Raw genomic sequence first — 17450 nt, 5'->3', positions numbered from 1 at the left:
GACTATTTCAAAACCACTTAAAAAGTACTACTATCCCAGTTCTGTACCCTAATTGAATGGAAGGATAATTATGGTATCTTCGAATATTCACAGTGTGTACAGAACAGGTCTTTTTTTTTTTTTAATTCCAGTATAGTTAATGTACAGTGTTAGATTAGTGTCAGGTGTACAATACAGTGATTCAACACTTCTATATACTACTCAGTGCTCTTTGTGACAAGTGTACTCTGAATTCCCTTTACTTATTTCACCTATGCCCCACCCACGTCCCTAGGATAGGTCTATTTTTTCATACTTAATTAACTGTCATAATTTAGAATAGTTTTAACTTACAGACAAGTTGTGAAGACAGCACAGAGTTCCCATATACTGGACACCCGGGTTCCTCTATTATTAACACCTTACACGAGGATGGTACACTTGTCACAATTAATGAACCAACATTGATAAGATATTCATATTTCCTTAGTTTTCACCTGATGTCCTTCTTCTGTTCCAGGATCCCTTCCAAGATACCATATTACATTTAGTTGTCATGTCTATTTATGTTCCTCTTGGCTGTGACAGTTTCTCAGATTTTATTTATTTTTGATGACCTTGATAGTTTTCAGGAGTACTGGGTAGGTCTTTTTGTAGAATGTCCCTTAACTGGGCTTTGTCTGATGTTCCCTCTCATGATTACACTGAGGTTATGGGTTTTGGGAGGAAGACTACAGAGATAAAATGCCATTCTCATCATGTCATAACAAGGATGTATGCTATCAACCTAACTTATCACTGTTCATTTGGATCACCTGCCTGAGGTAGTGTTTGTCATGTTCCTCCATTGTAAAGTTATCTGTTTTCTCCTGTATCCATGGAGCATTCTTTCTAAGAAAGTCACCATGCAAAGTTATGCTTTGCCTCCTTGAGGACAGAGCACTACATAGATGATTTGGAATTATTTTGCATGGAGATTTATCGAGTCCTCTCCATTTGTTTATTGAGTCATTTCTATCAGTATGGACTCATGGATATTTATTTTATAATTTGTTCAAAGTAAATACATTGTTTACTATACTAGATTTATAGCACAATCTGATACGATATTATAATTTTGTTGCTTCAATTGTTTCAGTTTTAGCCACTGAGAGTTCTTTCAGTTGATTCTTGTGTCCCTGTGCCATACCCCATCATTGTGTGTGTACGTGTGCGTGCACGTGGGCACTTCCTAATATTCTAGCACTACAAAATGCTCTAGGATCATCATATATATCCCCTAGCCCTATAATAAGCCATGTATCCAAGGAATCCTGGTTCCTTTTTTCTGGAGAATGGTTCTAGACACAAGATCTGGGTGGTGGATATGCTTGCTGCTACTGGGGTATCATTGCTTCTAGGTTCTCTTAGCTGACAGCAAGAAAACGTGTGTGTGTGCATGCTTATGTGTACACCATGTCTCTACATGTGTATACATATATGTATACAAATATATGCATGCCCACTCGTGTATGTGTGTTTATACATAACTATCAATATTTCTACATGTAGCCATCTGTATCTACATTGGCTAAACATCAATTCTCACTGATGTCTCCAACTGTGATCCACTGCCATAGGATGCTGCTGCTTTTTTTTTTTTTTTTCAGGGAGAAAGCGAGAGTGTTTGCGCGCATGCTCAGGGGGAGACGCAGAGGGAGAGGATCTCAAGCAGGTTCCATGTTCAGTGCGGAGCCCAACGCAGGGTTCGATGACTCTGAGATCATGACCTGAGCCAAAATCAAGAGTCGGACACCTAACTGACTGAACCAGCCAGGCGCCCTACCACAGGATGCTTCTAGCCACTTCACTTGTGTGTTTACAACCTCCCACTCCAACAGTGAGAAACCTGGCTCCACAATCCAGCCACCACTAATTAATTGTTTTTAGAATTGTTAACTCTTAGCTCCACAGTAAAGGTGTAGAGTGCTTATATACAGCTACTTTTACTTACAGTTTTAACAGATTCTATTCACTTCCAAAGTTACTCAGGTCAGCACATCTTCCCCCCACCATCTTCAGTGAGGTTATTTCATGTATTTGTAATACTGTTAGATTTCTTTATCAGTCTACATTCTACCCTGGATCCCCTGACCTCCTAAATGTTTCTATAAATTTTCAAACATTAAAGTTCACTCTCTTTTTTGTAGCATTCTATGCACTTTGACAAATGCACAGTGTCATGTATCTACAATTACAGTATCATACAGAATAGCTTCACTACGGAACAGACTCCTAAATACAGAGAACAAATTGGTGGTTGCCGGGGGGGGGTTGGGTGGGGTGGGGGGATGCGTGAAATAGGTAAAGGAAATTAAGAGGTACAAACTTCCACTTATAAATAAGTCATACAGATAAAAAGTACAGCACACAGAATACAGTCAGTAACATTGTAATACATTGTTATAACATTGTACAGTGACAGATGGTTACTATACTTATCCTGGTGGGCACTGAGTAATAGACAAAATAGTACAGTCAGTATGTTGTAAATCTGAAACTAATACAACGATGTCAACTATACTTAAAAAAAAAAATCCCCTGTGATTCACCTCATCAATCTTCCTTTTCCCACAAACTCTTGGAAACTACTGATCTGTTTACCACCTCTATGGTTTTGCCTTTTTCTGAATGTCATATAGGGAGAATCATACTGTATATATCTTTCAGACTAGGTTCTTTCATTTAGCAATATGCACATAAGATTCATGTTTTTACATGGATGGTAGCACATTCCTTTTTATCATTGAATAATATCCCATTGTGTGGATGTAACCAGTTTGTTAATTCACTCGCTGAAAGACATCTCAGTTGCTTCTAGTTTTTTGGTGATTATGAATAAAGCTACTACCAATATTCGCATAAAGATTTTTGTGTGATCATAGTTTTTCTTTTAAAGATTTTGGTTTTTTTTTTCCAAGTAATCTCTACACTCAATGTGGGGCTTGAACTCAAAACCTTGAGATCAAGAACCCACTGTCGACTGAGCCAGTCAGGTGACCTGATCATAGTTTTTCAAATCACTTGGGAAAATATCCTAGGGCTATGATTGCTGGACACATGTTAAGACTACATTTAGTTCAGTTTTTTTTTTTTTTTAAGATTTTATTTATTTATTTGACAGAGAGAGACACAGAGAGAGAGGGAACACAAGCAGGGGGAGTGGGAGAGGGAGAAGCAGGCTTCCCGCTGAGCAGGGAGCCCAATGTGGGGCTCAATCCCAGGACCCTGGGATCATGACCTGAGCCGAAGGCAGACGCTTAACGACTGAGCCACCCAGGCACCCCAAGACTACATTTAGTTTTGTAAGAGATGTGAGTCCACATTGTTCAGAAAAAAAATTGTATTTCTATGTATATTAGGCATACAATCATAAACAGTTATGTGATTTATGACTGATTTTATTTATTTTCATTCATTTCTGTATTTCCCAAGAATATTTTAAAGTAATTTAAGCAAGCAGCACATATTTAATCACGAAAAAGTTAATTTAAAAAGTATAATTGGGGCACCGGGATGGCTCAGTCGTTAAGCGTCTGCCTTCGGCTCAGGTCACGATCCCAGGGTCCTGGGATCGAGCCCCGCGTCGGGCTCCCCGCTCGGCAGGAAGCCTGCTTCTCCCTCTCCCACTCCCCTTGCTTGTGTTCCTGCTCTCACTATCTCCCTCTCTGTCAAATAAATAAATAAAATCTTTAAAAATAAATAAAAAGTACAATTAGATAAGAGAATAACAGGAGTGAACCAAATCCAATAGCTATGTATTGTTGATCTGGTTTCACTAGCCCGCCAGCTCCCAGCCAGCCGATTCTTCGATATGAGTTTACGTGCTGTGAGTGTTAAGGCATCACACAGACTGTGAAGCATTTCACTATAATGAGATTCTCTGTTCTTTCCTTACAGCTAGAGCTCCCTGACATTCTTTTTCAGGAGAAGTCAACGATCCCGGCTTAGCATTTGAGAAATCCAGATTCATGTCAGTGTTGCTGTACCTTGTGTCTAATAATGAACTTTTGCTTTGTTTCTGAGAGCAGCCTTTAATTAATTTTCCAGTTCCAATCAACAGATTCCTATCTTGTTTCTGGTCTAAGTGCCCTCAACAGTACAAATCCATAAAGTGTTAAAAAAAAAAAAAAAAGGTTTTTCTCCAATTAAGCAAGCCTTGAAGTGATCTAGTTATGAGAAGAAGTCTGTCAGTAAATGAAAACCTGTAGTATACCATCACACGCTGACAGGAACAAAAAAAAAAAAAAAGGAGTCAGCTCATTACATTTCGGAAAGTATTGCTGTCACTGTCAATTGTTTTAATTTTCAAAGAAGGAGGAAATTTGGTATCTCTTATCATACGGAGCACTGCGGAAATAAATTAAATTAGACTTACTACGCACACAAAGCAGGCAGTTACAATGGCATCTTCATATATCTATTTTAATGTTGACAAGCTAAAACAATACATCCTCCGCCCTCCAAAGATGATGTATGAATTTTTTATGCCTGGTTATTTATTCCCACCTTTTCTGAATGACAGGTATAGAATCCATGGTTAGAATTACCAGGAACTTTTTAAAAACAAATGAGGTTGGCAAATCCTGTATCTCTGTTAATCCTGGGTATTACTTGCTCACAAATAAAGTCCACAAGAAGAGAGAGACACTTATCAAAGCCCAGACTTGGAAACAGTACCGTGGCTTTTGATACTCTCACCTCCAGGGCATAAATTATTAATTTTGAGTGAAGTTACCTCATTGAGTTTGCCAACTGATGAGTGAAACTTATATGTTTTGGTTTTATTTTTAGCATTGCGTAGGATATAAGAGAGAAATATGAACAACCTGCAGAAAAGGCACACCACTGTGTTTTTGTTTTAGAAACTCTGATAACAGCGGCAGAGCCTTCGGCGACTCTCTCAGTTGTCACTCATTTCCCCTCACTCCGTTGTTGAGACTGGGCCACTTGGGTAAAAAAATGCCCATGTTTCAGTGAGATAAATAAATCCAGCATCTAGAATGACCATGGGGATTGGACAGAATCAAGCTTTGAAGAGGGCTCCTTTCCATTTTCTATTTAAATATCAGGGTACTGCTCTTGGAGATGAGGCCAAAAATTGAACTCTAAGGTACTGTTTGTGTTTGCTGTACTTTCCAAAGTTAAATGGGGAAAGTTTCAGAGCATACATTAGAAGCCAACCTTTCCCGGGCAAGAGAAGGTCAAGAGTAACTATGTTCAATAACTTTTAGCCAGCACCTTGCATCCAAGGAAAGCATATTTAAAAGCAATCACATTTTGCAACAATGCTGAGAAAAGGGAAGTCATTATCAACACCCTCAATCTTTAAATTAGAGGAGAGGTGTGTTCTATTTACTCTGTAGTCACAAATGCTGCAAACTGGCTAAAGCCTGTGGCTCTCTGTAAACCAGAAATTAATGTGGTAACGGAAACGAAATGAAACAAACAAACAAACAAAAAAACCCCAGCTAAAACACACCGACTAACCAAAACACTTCACAGCGTGCTCCATCCGCCTCCCCACCCACTCATTATTTGTGCCACATCTTCGTGCCTGGCTCTCACTATTCTGTTGCTTGAAATCCCTTGCCCAACCTCATCTGCCAATGAAAACTTGCTTTCCCCTCAAGGCTCTGTGGGAATGCCAGCTCTGTGAACCTTCTCAGATATCCCAGCAAGGGTCCCCCGTTCCGTTCTGGTTCTCCCCCAAAGACTCTATTAGAGACTTACAGCATATCTATCTGTCTCCTGGCGTTTCTGGAGAGTTACAACTGTGCCTCACCAACCCTCATATTCTTTCAGTGCCCTGGACGATGACTAGCTGCCAGTGAGAATTGAGTCCATTGAAATAGGGATTTATTCAAGAAATATTTGTACCAGGACCCTAACTCTGTTCATCTGCATGGGGTCAGTTCAGTGTATTAATATGGGAAAGAGAAAAAGCCATTTGAAATGGGATTTCAGTCATGGTTTGCTATGCCTGGCTTTTCACAGTAGTTGCTTTAAAACCCACCTTTGATTTACTGATTTCTGTATCTACTGAGTATACACTTTGCTGTCCCTTCTTTGTGGGAGAATGAGGGGTGCTATGAGGATACACGCTGTACCTTACTTGTGTTTCTTTTTTTTTTTTTTTAAAGGTTTTATTTATTCATTTGACAGAAACAGAGATAGCGAGAGCAGGAACACAAGCAGGGGGAGTGGGAGAGGGAGAAGCAGGCTTCCCCCCGAGGAGGGAGCCCGATGCAGGGCTCGATCCCAGGACCCTGGGATCATGACCTGAGCTGAAGGCAGACGCTTAACAACTGAGCCACCCAGGCGCCCCTTACTTGTGTTTCTACCATGGAATAACAACCAATCTCAGGAAAGCATCCAGGTGTCCTTTGAACTAGTAACAAAAACAATCGCTATCATTTGCATTGGGCTTATGTTTACAAAGCACTTCTGTGGGCATTCTTTTATTCTTATAATGTTCTGTTCCTCAATCAGGAACTGTGCTTCGGTACAACACTTGAAACTTAGAAGGCTGATTCAACAAATCCCTCATCCTTAGAGAATTAAACTCTACTTCTCTTCTGCTCTAAAACAAATCACAGTGCTAGAAGAATCTGTAAGACCCTGAATGTGCCTGGCTCAGGTAGCACAAAAAGGCTGGCTGGAGAAAGGACGTCTTCCAAGAAAGATGAAGAGCTAGCACTCTTTCCTCCAATTCCTTCTACTCCATGACAAACAGAGAAAAAGGGAATGATACTACCCAAACCCTCCACTCATAAGAGCTTGTTATTCCCTTAAGAAACTAAAAGGTTCAGGAGATCTCCCAGGTATGTGGAAGAACCAGAGGCTGATGTCAGCATCATACGCATGAGAGAAGAGGGAATGAGAATGGGGGTCCTTGAGTTGGAAGCAGGTGAACTTTGGGGGAGGGGTCTTGTGCTAATGTGACTGTTTCCAAAGCTGCTCTAGGAAGAGGCTTCTCTGGTCTAAAGTCAGATACCCTCAAACCACTCTCCATCTTCACTTTGGTTTGGAAACCCTCAGTCCTATCAAATTTCCATAAACCAAAAATTCTCTACCTCAAGTCCAGATGTCCCCAAACAACCCACCCAATTCCAGCCCTAGCCTGAGCTCCAATCCAACCTGTACCTGGAAGGAGGGAGGGGAGAGAGGAGAGGTGCTCCACAGAGCTTGACCCTTTGTCTGGAATATCAGCTTTATTCTTGTCGGTTTATTTTACCTTATTCTCAAGAGTGCTAAGAGTGTTTAAGTAACTTGGGAAATTGGGACAATTTAAAGTCGTGGTCTTTTGCTATTATACTAGCTGCTCTGTAGAGTCATAGAAGTAAACATGGTTGTATTTGTTAAAAAGAAGAGTTTAAACAGACTCTTAGAGGGGGTCCCACCTAGGAGAATGCCTTTATTGGAAGGTCTATCGCTTAGTATAATAAACATTAGTGATTCAAAGTTTACAATGTTCATTCACATAAGTTTATTTCTTACAGGTATGCTCTAATATTTAGAGTGATATGGTGACTGTGGTCTTGAGCACTCAGCCTTCCTATTGACCCTATGGTTACGAATGGAATCACAGACTCATCCCCGGTTTCAGACTGTCCGTCAATACAGTGCTTTGGAGAACACTAGCCGCCTACAGGGAACTGCTTGAGCTGTGGGGCAGGGCGACTTGCCAATTGTTACCAGCTGGAAACCACTGCTCCAAAGAGAGCTCTCAGCAGTTTCTGGAGCATTTCCTCTAATCAAAGAGGTCTCCTAATCTCCAGGTTTTCAATTCTGGAACTGGATCCTCTGACATTTATTGGAAATCTAATGCACTCGAGACACATATGGAAACTCTCACAAACTCAGCAAGTAGAAGGAGGATGTAGCCACACCTAAAGTTTGATTCCACTCTCCTTTCCTGCTCAAATATATTAGAACATTCTTTTTATAGCATCATTTGATTGTACTCAGGAAGTGATGACTTAGACAAGCATGTTTCAAATCAATTCTCAACTTCTATGGATAAGGATGAAGTCAAAAGCATGGTGGGTGCAACCATGAGATAGGTCACTGGCTACAGAAGAATCTTCTCATGCATACAAAGATATCTGGAAACAGTGAATCAAAAGCCATTGTAATATATGTAAATCTAGGAAATGTATATCAAAAAAAAAAACCCTCCATAATCAAAGAATTTATTAACTCCTAAGGGAGGACAGCTTAAGAAGGACAGATGCTAAGGAAAACAAGACAATGTTTTAGCACATAGTAAGAGGAAGCACTTTAAAACTCAAACTGGAATGCCTTTCATTAGTCAAGATATTTACTTTGGAGAAGGAAGGGACTGAATGCTGCCAACTCTGGAGTAATTTACCTATTAAATTATTTATACGTAGTTAACCTACATAAATGAAGTTGGATGACCCCTGAGCTTTCTTCTACTGCCTTTTGTTAATCAATATCAGAGAATGACAAAAAACTGAGGATATTTAAGATAATGAGAAAATGACATAATCCCACTTACATTACAGATTCCCAAGGAGTCACAATCTGAGTTTTGCTACTACCATTCCCCTTTTAAAAAATTAACTTCAAATCACACAAATAATATACTCATATTTTCTTTAAAAAGTGAAAACCATAAGTTTAACGGTAAAAAAAAAAAAATCTCCTTTTACCACCACATACAATTCTTTCTCATCCTTCCTACATAATCCAACTCCATTGCAGACACTAGCCAACAATGGCATTTGCTATGCCAGAAACCATGCTGAGTTTACAAGCATAGCTTATTTAATTTTCACAATTTCCCGCTAAAGTGGGTTCAATTATTATCCTCATTTTGCAGAGGAGGAAATTGAGCTTCAGCATGAGTACATCCCCCATTACTCAGGTACCCACTGTTAATGGTTTGGGACATAGCCATCCAGGTTTTTCTATAAATCCCTATACATCTATGAGTATTCATAGAAATTGTAGTATGTTGCTATTTTGTTTTATTAAAAAAACCTTAAATGGGAACATACTATACAATTTGCAGATTTCCCCGTGACAGTTCATAAAGCTCTACCTCATTCTTTCCTAATTGCTGTCTAGTATATTACAGCTGTACCATTCTCCTACTGGCAAGAATGAAGGTTATTTCCAGTTTTTCAACAGACACAACGCTGAAGTGAACAGTCTTGTGCAAGCTTCCTCATGCACACCGGCAGCTGCTCTCGGTGGATACCAAGATGTGGAAGTGCTGGGTCATGGGTGTGCATGTTTCAATTTTAATAGATACTGCTATGTTGTTCTCCAAGATGTCTGCCACCAGTATGTGAATACATATTTTCCTACAACCATGCCAAAATCTGGTATTACCAAGCTTCAAATTTTTCCCAGTCTAAGGAATCAGGTTTAAATTACATTTCCCTGATTAAAATAAAAGTTATATTAGGCAATGCCATCCAGACTGGTAATTAAATGGTAAAGTGAGTTAAAGCAGGGCAACATAAAGATGTAAATATACATTAAGTATATGATTTTATTTTAAAATATATAGATGTTCATGTCCCTCTCATCTTTTGACGTAGGAACAAGGCTTCTGTCTTAAGTAAGGAACCACACGCGGAGGCTCCACGTGTTCCTCCTGCACTAACCACACCCTTATAAAGCACATCTAAGATCCCCCTGGTTTGGTTTCTTAACTGAAGTGAGAATATAAAGACGTGAAATAATCTGAGTGCAGAAATTAATTTAACTGAATTTAACAGCAAGCTTTTTAGTCATGTGCCTTCATCAAGACTTTCTAAAGCATTTAATTTAATTTTCAATGAAATAGCTCTGTTTCCACACTTGTGTTTCAGTGGCTTACATATTACTTAATAAATTACATAATTACAATGACATTCAACCAGTATAAACAGGTTTGGGAACCACCACACGGGCTCTTGGAAAACACATTTAACTGAGGCAGCACAAGCACAGAGGTGTTCTGGAGAGAAGACCACGAGCCATCCGGGTGAGCACGCTGTAGGCTGCAGTCAGCATCTTCCAGAGAGGGATTTATGAGTCTTCTTAGGCAGTGAGTTGGATAAGAGAGTATCCATTGTACCAGTGATGTGGAACATCTTTTCATATGCTTATTGCCCAATATCCTCTACAGTGAACCATCTGTTTCTGTTCATTTCATGTACCTGCTCTTCTCGTGGATTATCTTTTTCTTAATTATTTATAAGCATTCTTTATCAATCTCTTATTAATTAACCTTTTGCCTTTTAGAGGTCATAAATATTTTCTCCCAGGCTGTTGCCTATCTATGAACTACCTTTTTGTGGTTGTTCCGTTTCAGAAAAGTATTTAATTTTAATCTAATGGAATAAACTACTTTTCTGTCTTCTAAGCTTTTGCTTTCTATGTCTTATTTAAGAAAACCTCCCTTTGCTAAGATTTTAAACATTTTTCTATGTTTCTTCTAATACTTCAATCATTTTGTTATTACTGGGCTCCACATGAGGAAGTCAAAGTTCAGAAGTTTTAGACGTTTGACCAAAATTACAAAGCTAGAAACAACAAAGCTAGGATCTAGATTGATACATACCTATATATAATCAAAGCCAATGCAACAATTTCACATCACCTTCCTGAAGCAGGAATTAAAGTCTGAGAGAAGTAAAGTGGAATATACAGATGTCTAACAATGATGAAAATTGGGACAAATGCACATCTTTGCACTGAGAACACATAAATGATTGACCTATAAAGGATTCATCATCACCCTCAGAAAACCAACACATCTCCTACACCCACAGAAACCACAGCCAAAGGGCTGGAGCAACTGGAGATCTAAATACCACTGAGCAACTAACTACGAGGTGCCAACTACTGTGACTTAGAGGTCCAACTACTCTTATTCACTCATGCATCCATCCACTCCAGCAAACAAAAATATACTGAACACCTAATATGTCCCAGGCAATGCTCCTGAGCTCCACACCCTCACTTTTGTCCTTTGCTAGATTTCTCCACATGGATGTTCTGCAAGTTCCTACAGCTGTGCTTACTCAAAACCAAGCTCTACGTTCACAGTGTACCTTGGATTCTTATGGTCATTCAAGTCTCATGCCTTCTATCTGCTACCAGAAAGTGAGCTCTCGCAGGTGAGATTTACATCTGATGCACCTCTGAGTCCTCCAAAGCACAGCGTCTAAGGACCCTGGCAATACAGGCTTTCTGTAACTGCACTCACTACATTTCGGTGTGATCAGCAGCTTCACTTTCTCTCTTGTGGACTACACTGTGATGTTTTTAAGGGTGGGCCAGAATGAATAACAAGTGAACGAAAAGGAGGGAAGGAACAAACCTCTTGTGTTTTCATCAAACCCTATCTTCCTAAGTGATTTTCCCATTTTGTTTGATGTCACTATTTATTCTCACATCCACCAGTGCTCTTCCCCCAGTGGCCATGGGAATTACCATGATCTTCTGATGTCTCTGCCTTCTTTAGACATCTATAACAAGCTATCAAATCTTGTTGCTTCTACTGCAACTTTGTCCAAATCTTTTCTGTTCTCTCGGCCACCATCTTGCTTCAGGCTCACTGTCTCTTGCAAAAGCTATGATAAATGATCTCCAACCCAGGCTCCCCACACCAATCCATATGACACCCACTGAGGAAAGTTTATGAACTTTCCTCATTCGTAATCTCATTCTGTCAGTGCCTTGCTTGAAACCTTCAAAGGTTCCCTGTGATCCATGGAATTCATTTCAGACCTCTCGGCTGGACATGACGGCTCTATATAATACCCCATCTACATTTTGGTTGTAATTTCCCCCTGCTGTCCTACTAACACCTTCTCTTCCCTCCTACTCCCCAAACAGGACTACATGCTTTTCATTAAATATACCTTGCATTTTCCATCTCTGTCACTTCTGCCTGAGCCAACCTTCCTCATCCTATCCTCCGAGGCCCACTGCAAACAACAGCTCTTTCATGAAGTAGGTCCAGACACCCCAACAGACAAGATCTCTGCCTCCTTTGATATCAGCAGCACTTTGTATTGCCTTCTTGGAGTCAATCTTGCTTGCCTGATTGATTTATGCATTGCTTTATGTATTTAATCCTGTTTTATTTATAGTCCTTTGGTATTCACCTTGTTAACTACCATAGAGCACCTTAAGGTAAGAGTCAGTGGTTTCCTTGTTTTGTGTTTTTCTGCAGAGTCTAGTACAGAGGCTGGTACCTAGAGGCAATCAATAAAATATTTGTTGGAACTGAACTGTTCTCTAAACTTTGCTGTAAGCTCTTTGAGGACAGTGACTTTAAGTATTGCCATGTCTCTTGATACAAATAAGGGCCTTGTCCATAACAGGTGATCGAAACATACTTGTTTAAATAACTTCATAGTTCCTGAGCAAGATTTTTCAAAATACATGTCATACTGGCATTAACCTAAAGTATTCATTTAGAAACCTCTCACCAATTAACATAAAAGAAAAAGGAAAGAAACACTGACCCTAACATTCTTTTCCATTTATTTTATATGATAATGCCTAACTCATACTAGGGGCTTATCATGTGCCAGGCTTTGTACTCCAAGCCCTACAATGCTCATCTCAAGCTGTCCTCACCGTGGCACCCTGAGGCCCTGCCTTTTCCCCACTTGATGGGCAGGAGGTGCAGAGAAGTGAAGTAACTTGACCCCACACTGAGCAAGTGGCAGAGCTGAGATCTGAACCCAGGCAGTTTCTGCCTCCAAAACCCATGGTCGTCACCAGCATGCCACACTATCTGGATTGAGTTTGCTGAGCCCCTTAATTTTAACAGTTAGAGTAAAAAGAAAAAAAAAAGCTTCTAAAAATACTAAAAACAAGAACTTCTTGTCTTTTAGATTCTATTAATGGATGGAAAAATAGAATTGTTACATCTATTTCATCTACCTCAATGTAAGCTTCAAATTTAGAAGATCTATTAGTTTTCTCAAACAACATGCATGGTCCACACTCGATTATGCATCCCAAAGGACAGAACAGATGACAAACATAATATACTAGCAGACAGCTGAAAAATCATTTAATTTGGGGAAGCTGCCTAGAAATCTCAGAATCAAAGATAACCACTTACTCCCCCTTCTCCACGAAAGTCATTACACACTTAAAAACTCCTGTTGGTGGTGTGGACTCTGATTGGTTGGCAGAAAGGGGGTATGAGGGTTGTCACAGATAGTCTACAAGTAAAAAAACAAAACAAAACAGAACAAAAAACCCAGAAATTTCTCTCTTTTGAATTTTCATTCAGTCTGCACAGAAAAGCACTAGTGCCCATTCTGACCAAGTGTTGGAAAAGAATATATTAGCACCAAGGAGTTGAGAGACTGTGAAATTGGAGAGAAGGAAAAAGTGGTATCAGCTTTAAATATGATGAAAGGGCACACTGAGGAAAATGTTACATGCTGTAAGATATATGTCGTTGCTTCCCTTCCGATTTCAGAGATACAAGCATGCTAAGTAGAGACGGACTCTAGCGTTAGATCCAAGGAACACCACTGCCAGACTCTTCAGCCTCCAACAGAAATATTAAAGGTGAGATTTATAACTCAAGCTGAAATTATATCAAGCAGAAGGACAAAGTCTGATTTTCAGTAAAATGAAGTAGAAAAATACCAACTGCTGCTTCAACTCCTTGGGTCATCTATTTATCTATTCAAAGTCAGAAAAAATTCATGTAAAAAGTCAGATCATAGTAACTCCCACTATTAGTCACAGCTACTGTTTTCTAGATCTAAGAGCTAATGTTAAAATAGGCCATACGTATGATGAATCTCTGTGACTCAAGCAATACCTTAAAATCCAAATCCCATTTATGAAGCAAAATTTTATTGCAGAGTATTTCCACTCTTTTATAATGATCTAAAATAGCCAGTTGTTGGTAACTTCAGTATTTCAAGGTGTAGATCAGATGTTTAGAGAAGAACAGAGGAGAAAAGAATTAGCCCATGATGTCCATTAATGTGTCACAGAAAATGACGGCGTGAAATACTCATGGGCGCTGGCCAACTCCCTCTGCTGTAGCAGAAATCACAAAAACAAAAACAAAGCACATAATGGAAAAAGGAGTTTAAGTCAAGGGAAAACACTTTATGACGTTTCAAGCTTCTTAAAAATACATCCACTCAAACATGAAAAGCACAGCAAATAATTAATCCCAAAATAAAATACAAAAACAATGTTGCTCTAACACATGGAATAAATGCACATTCTTAACCGTTTGTCACATCTTTTAAGAAGTCAGCGAATACGGCATTAACGAAATGTTTTCACAGAGATGGAACGTTAAGGTGTAGTATATACCAATTCACATGAAAGAAAGAGGCTCCTAATTTTCTGTTTCAGATCACGGCCGTTCTCACATTCACTCAAAAGCCCCAATACCCTTAACACTGTGAATGTGAACTGCTGACTATTTTGATAGAGACATGTCCTCTCAAAGGCAACTTTATCCACAACACTGTGTCCAGAACAATGAAGCTCAGCCGTTCATTCTGACTGAGTAAGAGCGAAAGAGGTGTAACAAAAAAGAAAAAAATATATTGGTCCTCCCCCCATAAATCTCAATCCGACTTCATGCCTTTTGCTTTACATTTAACCATTTTAAGACGCTAATAATTTTGCCATATCCCCCCCGCCCCACCCCCGCCGGGAGCGTTCTCTATCAAGATTAAAGAAGGGCTTATTCAGGAACAAACAGGATACAGGAGTGATCGTGCAGCTTCCAGGCAAGCTATAAATAGCAACAGCATTTTCAAGAAATCTTGTGCCAATGTGTAAGTTAACAGTTGAAACATGCAGTGCAGATTTTATTACAATGGTGTCACCAAAATTCATTCTTATACGAGAAATGCAATCTTACCAAGTTTTCTTGGTTCCTGGCTGCTATTTTCTGCTCCTCTTCTGCCCCATTTTTCATGTACTTGACTTCTTCCACCGGTTTGATTCTATACTCGTCTGAGCACCAAAAAAAGAAAAGACATTTTATAACTTTTTCACAGTGGTAGAAAAGTGTCACTGAAAAAAGCCCCCAGTAGCGTAATCTGTCAGAGCCTTTTCCCTGCAGCGTTTATATGGGGTTCATTTGAAACAATCTGGAATACGCTTAGCCAGCCTCTTTCTAGGAGGTGCTCTCTTCTGCCCTTTGGGAAGAACTCAGCACCATGAAGGCAGCTAACGAACGTGGCATTGCCTGGTCCTTTCACCAAGAGCAGATGGCGGCAGAGGAAACAGAGGGTATTCCACCTCTAAAGACTATCTAGAACCTACACATACCAGGGCATATCACATAATGGTCTAAGGAAACTTTTTCTCCATGAGAACATTAGTTCGAAATGCCTGTGGCAGCAACTTTCAGCAGTACATTCACACCTTAATTTCCCTCTTTTGCAGAAACAAAGTATTGCTTAAGACTAAAGAGTTTAATAGATCAACAAATAGATGTAAACAATAGGGAGCTGAAATTTTCCTATTTGTGAGCCCCATATGAAATGTGGAACAGTCTTCAATTACTTCATACGCTGCACACACACGCACATACACACACACACACACACACTTTAATCTCTCTGTACAGTCACGTGCATGAAGAGCCACAGTATCTAAGGGAGCTAATAGGTATACCACTCAAGACTGGAGAGGCAGTGGGCCTCTAGGTAATGGGATCTAGACTTCCCAACAGCCAGAGAGAGACGGTACAATAAATCTCAATCTCAGTACACATCACAGGACAAACTCTGGAATAAAGCTCTTCTCCACGGCAGCAGTTTGGTAATGACGGTGACGCTTCCATCAGATTCCTGTCAACAGGAAATGACTTGGGAACCCTAAGGTCCAAATAGGTGTGACTTCGAGTCATCTTTAATTTGCTGGAAAAATTACAGAAATTGTGCAAGTGGAAAATTTCACCAATCAACAAACTGACGATTGCCTAGCATATGGCATGGAATAATGCCTATGATGGTCTACCTGAAAGACAGATGTTTATTGCTAAGAGAGTTTGCATTTCAGTTTGGGAAGTTGTAATGTAATAACCTTTAACACACTACCCCCAAAGATGTTTGCTAAAATAACATTTTCCCAAGTAATTATACTGTTCAAATGTTTCTCAAAATGATCACCCTTATGAAAGTAGTACATTTGCATGTATCTGAATAAAGATTCCATGTTCATGGCTAAGCCAATTATTTTTTCCACCTGACAATTCAAGGTAGTTATTGATTCTGCTTCTTTCTAAAGAAATTAGAAAGACTGGTGTGAGGTTACAGTAATGAGCCCTTCAGGAATACGGAGTCCTAAATGTATTAACAAGTTAATCAGCGGACTCCGATCCACAGTCACAACACAAAAGAATTTCACATTCCAATTTGTATTAAGAGGAAAAAAAATGAAAGTAAATGAACAAAATAGACACATTTAATTAAGGATTACTTATTCAGAAGGTAAAAAAGCACTTGTTAATTTCCAAGAAAAAGACATTGACAAATTATGCCTCCAATATAATTACACAGAGATAAAAAAAAGGTGAAAAAAATAAAAGTTATGAGCCTCCCTAACTTCAGTTTGGGACGTTAATATTTATAAACCATGGTTCACTTGGATAAACTAACATTTCACTGGACTAAACTGTGATCTTAAGTACTTCTGGTCTCTATTTAAATATAAATAATACACACACACACACATTTTTTTAAACATAATTTCGGTGGATTTCTATGACCATCTGTAGCATCCTACCCCTCAGATGATAAGAAGGAAAGCACAGCATTTTAGGACTTAAGCAGAACCTTCTGAGATGGTACTTTGCCCACTGCACAGCAAAGGGTCTGCCCTAGAGAAGATCCCCCCTTGCCTCGCCCCTTCCTCTCTACCCACCCACCATAGCCCACTGTCCGCACTCTCTGAGCGGTCTAGCAATATTCAGTCTTCATTTGCTTTTTTACCCTCCAGGGAACACAACTGAATTGAAAGTAGTAGACAACCTATTAATATTTTCCTAATATTTTTCTTCAATGAAATGGGAAACCCATTGGCTACATGACTTTCAAAGCAGCATTATCCCAAATACAGCCTTTTTAAAAAAAAAATCAAGGCAGAATCATCACCAATTCAAAAAGAGGATAGGTTTTAGTGTGTCATTAACAACCATGGCTGGCTGGCCGATGCGGAATACAAAGAAAGAAAAAACAAACAGCCATGACTACAAAGCCAGACCTATCATTATTACTTACACAACACACTGCCTAAAATCTGTTGTGGTATAAAACAAAACAAAACAAAAAGCCAGGAAGACCCTTAGAGAAGCCACAATTTGCACAAAGCAAATACTTAAAAAAAAAAAAAAAGGTCTGTTCCATTTCTCAAAGGCTGGTGTTGGGAATGAAGGTGTCCATCTGGAAACAGAC

At 39.4% G+C, this 17450-nt stretch overlaps 1 protein-coding gene across 2 annotated transcripts in view; it reads right to left on the bottom strand.

Moving 5' to 3' along the window:
* C10H1orf21 (chromosome 10 C1orf21 homolog) overlaps positions 1–17450 on the bottom strand; it is a 230139-nt gene that overhangs the window by 94107 nt on the left and 118582 nt on the right. For both annotated transcript variants that reach the window (XM_035722350.1, XM_035722349.1), the window contains exon 3: positions 14909–15003. In XM_035722350.1, the coding sequence (XP_035578243.1) occupies positions 14909–15003 (95 nt within the window). The remainder of the gene's footprint in view (positions 1–14908; positions 15004–17450) is intronic.

This window comes from Zalophus californianus, chromosome 10, assembly GCF_009762305.2.
Source record: "Zalophus californianus isolate mZalCal1 chromosome 10, mZalCal1.pri.v2, whole genome shotgun sequence".
Lineage (NCBI taxonomy): Eukaryota > Metazoa > Chordata > Mammalia > Carnivora > Otariidae > Zalophus > Zalophus californianus.
Note: the sequence above shows the minus strand (reverse complement) of the source record. Positions and strands in the feature narration are given on the sequence as shown.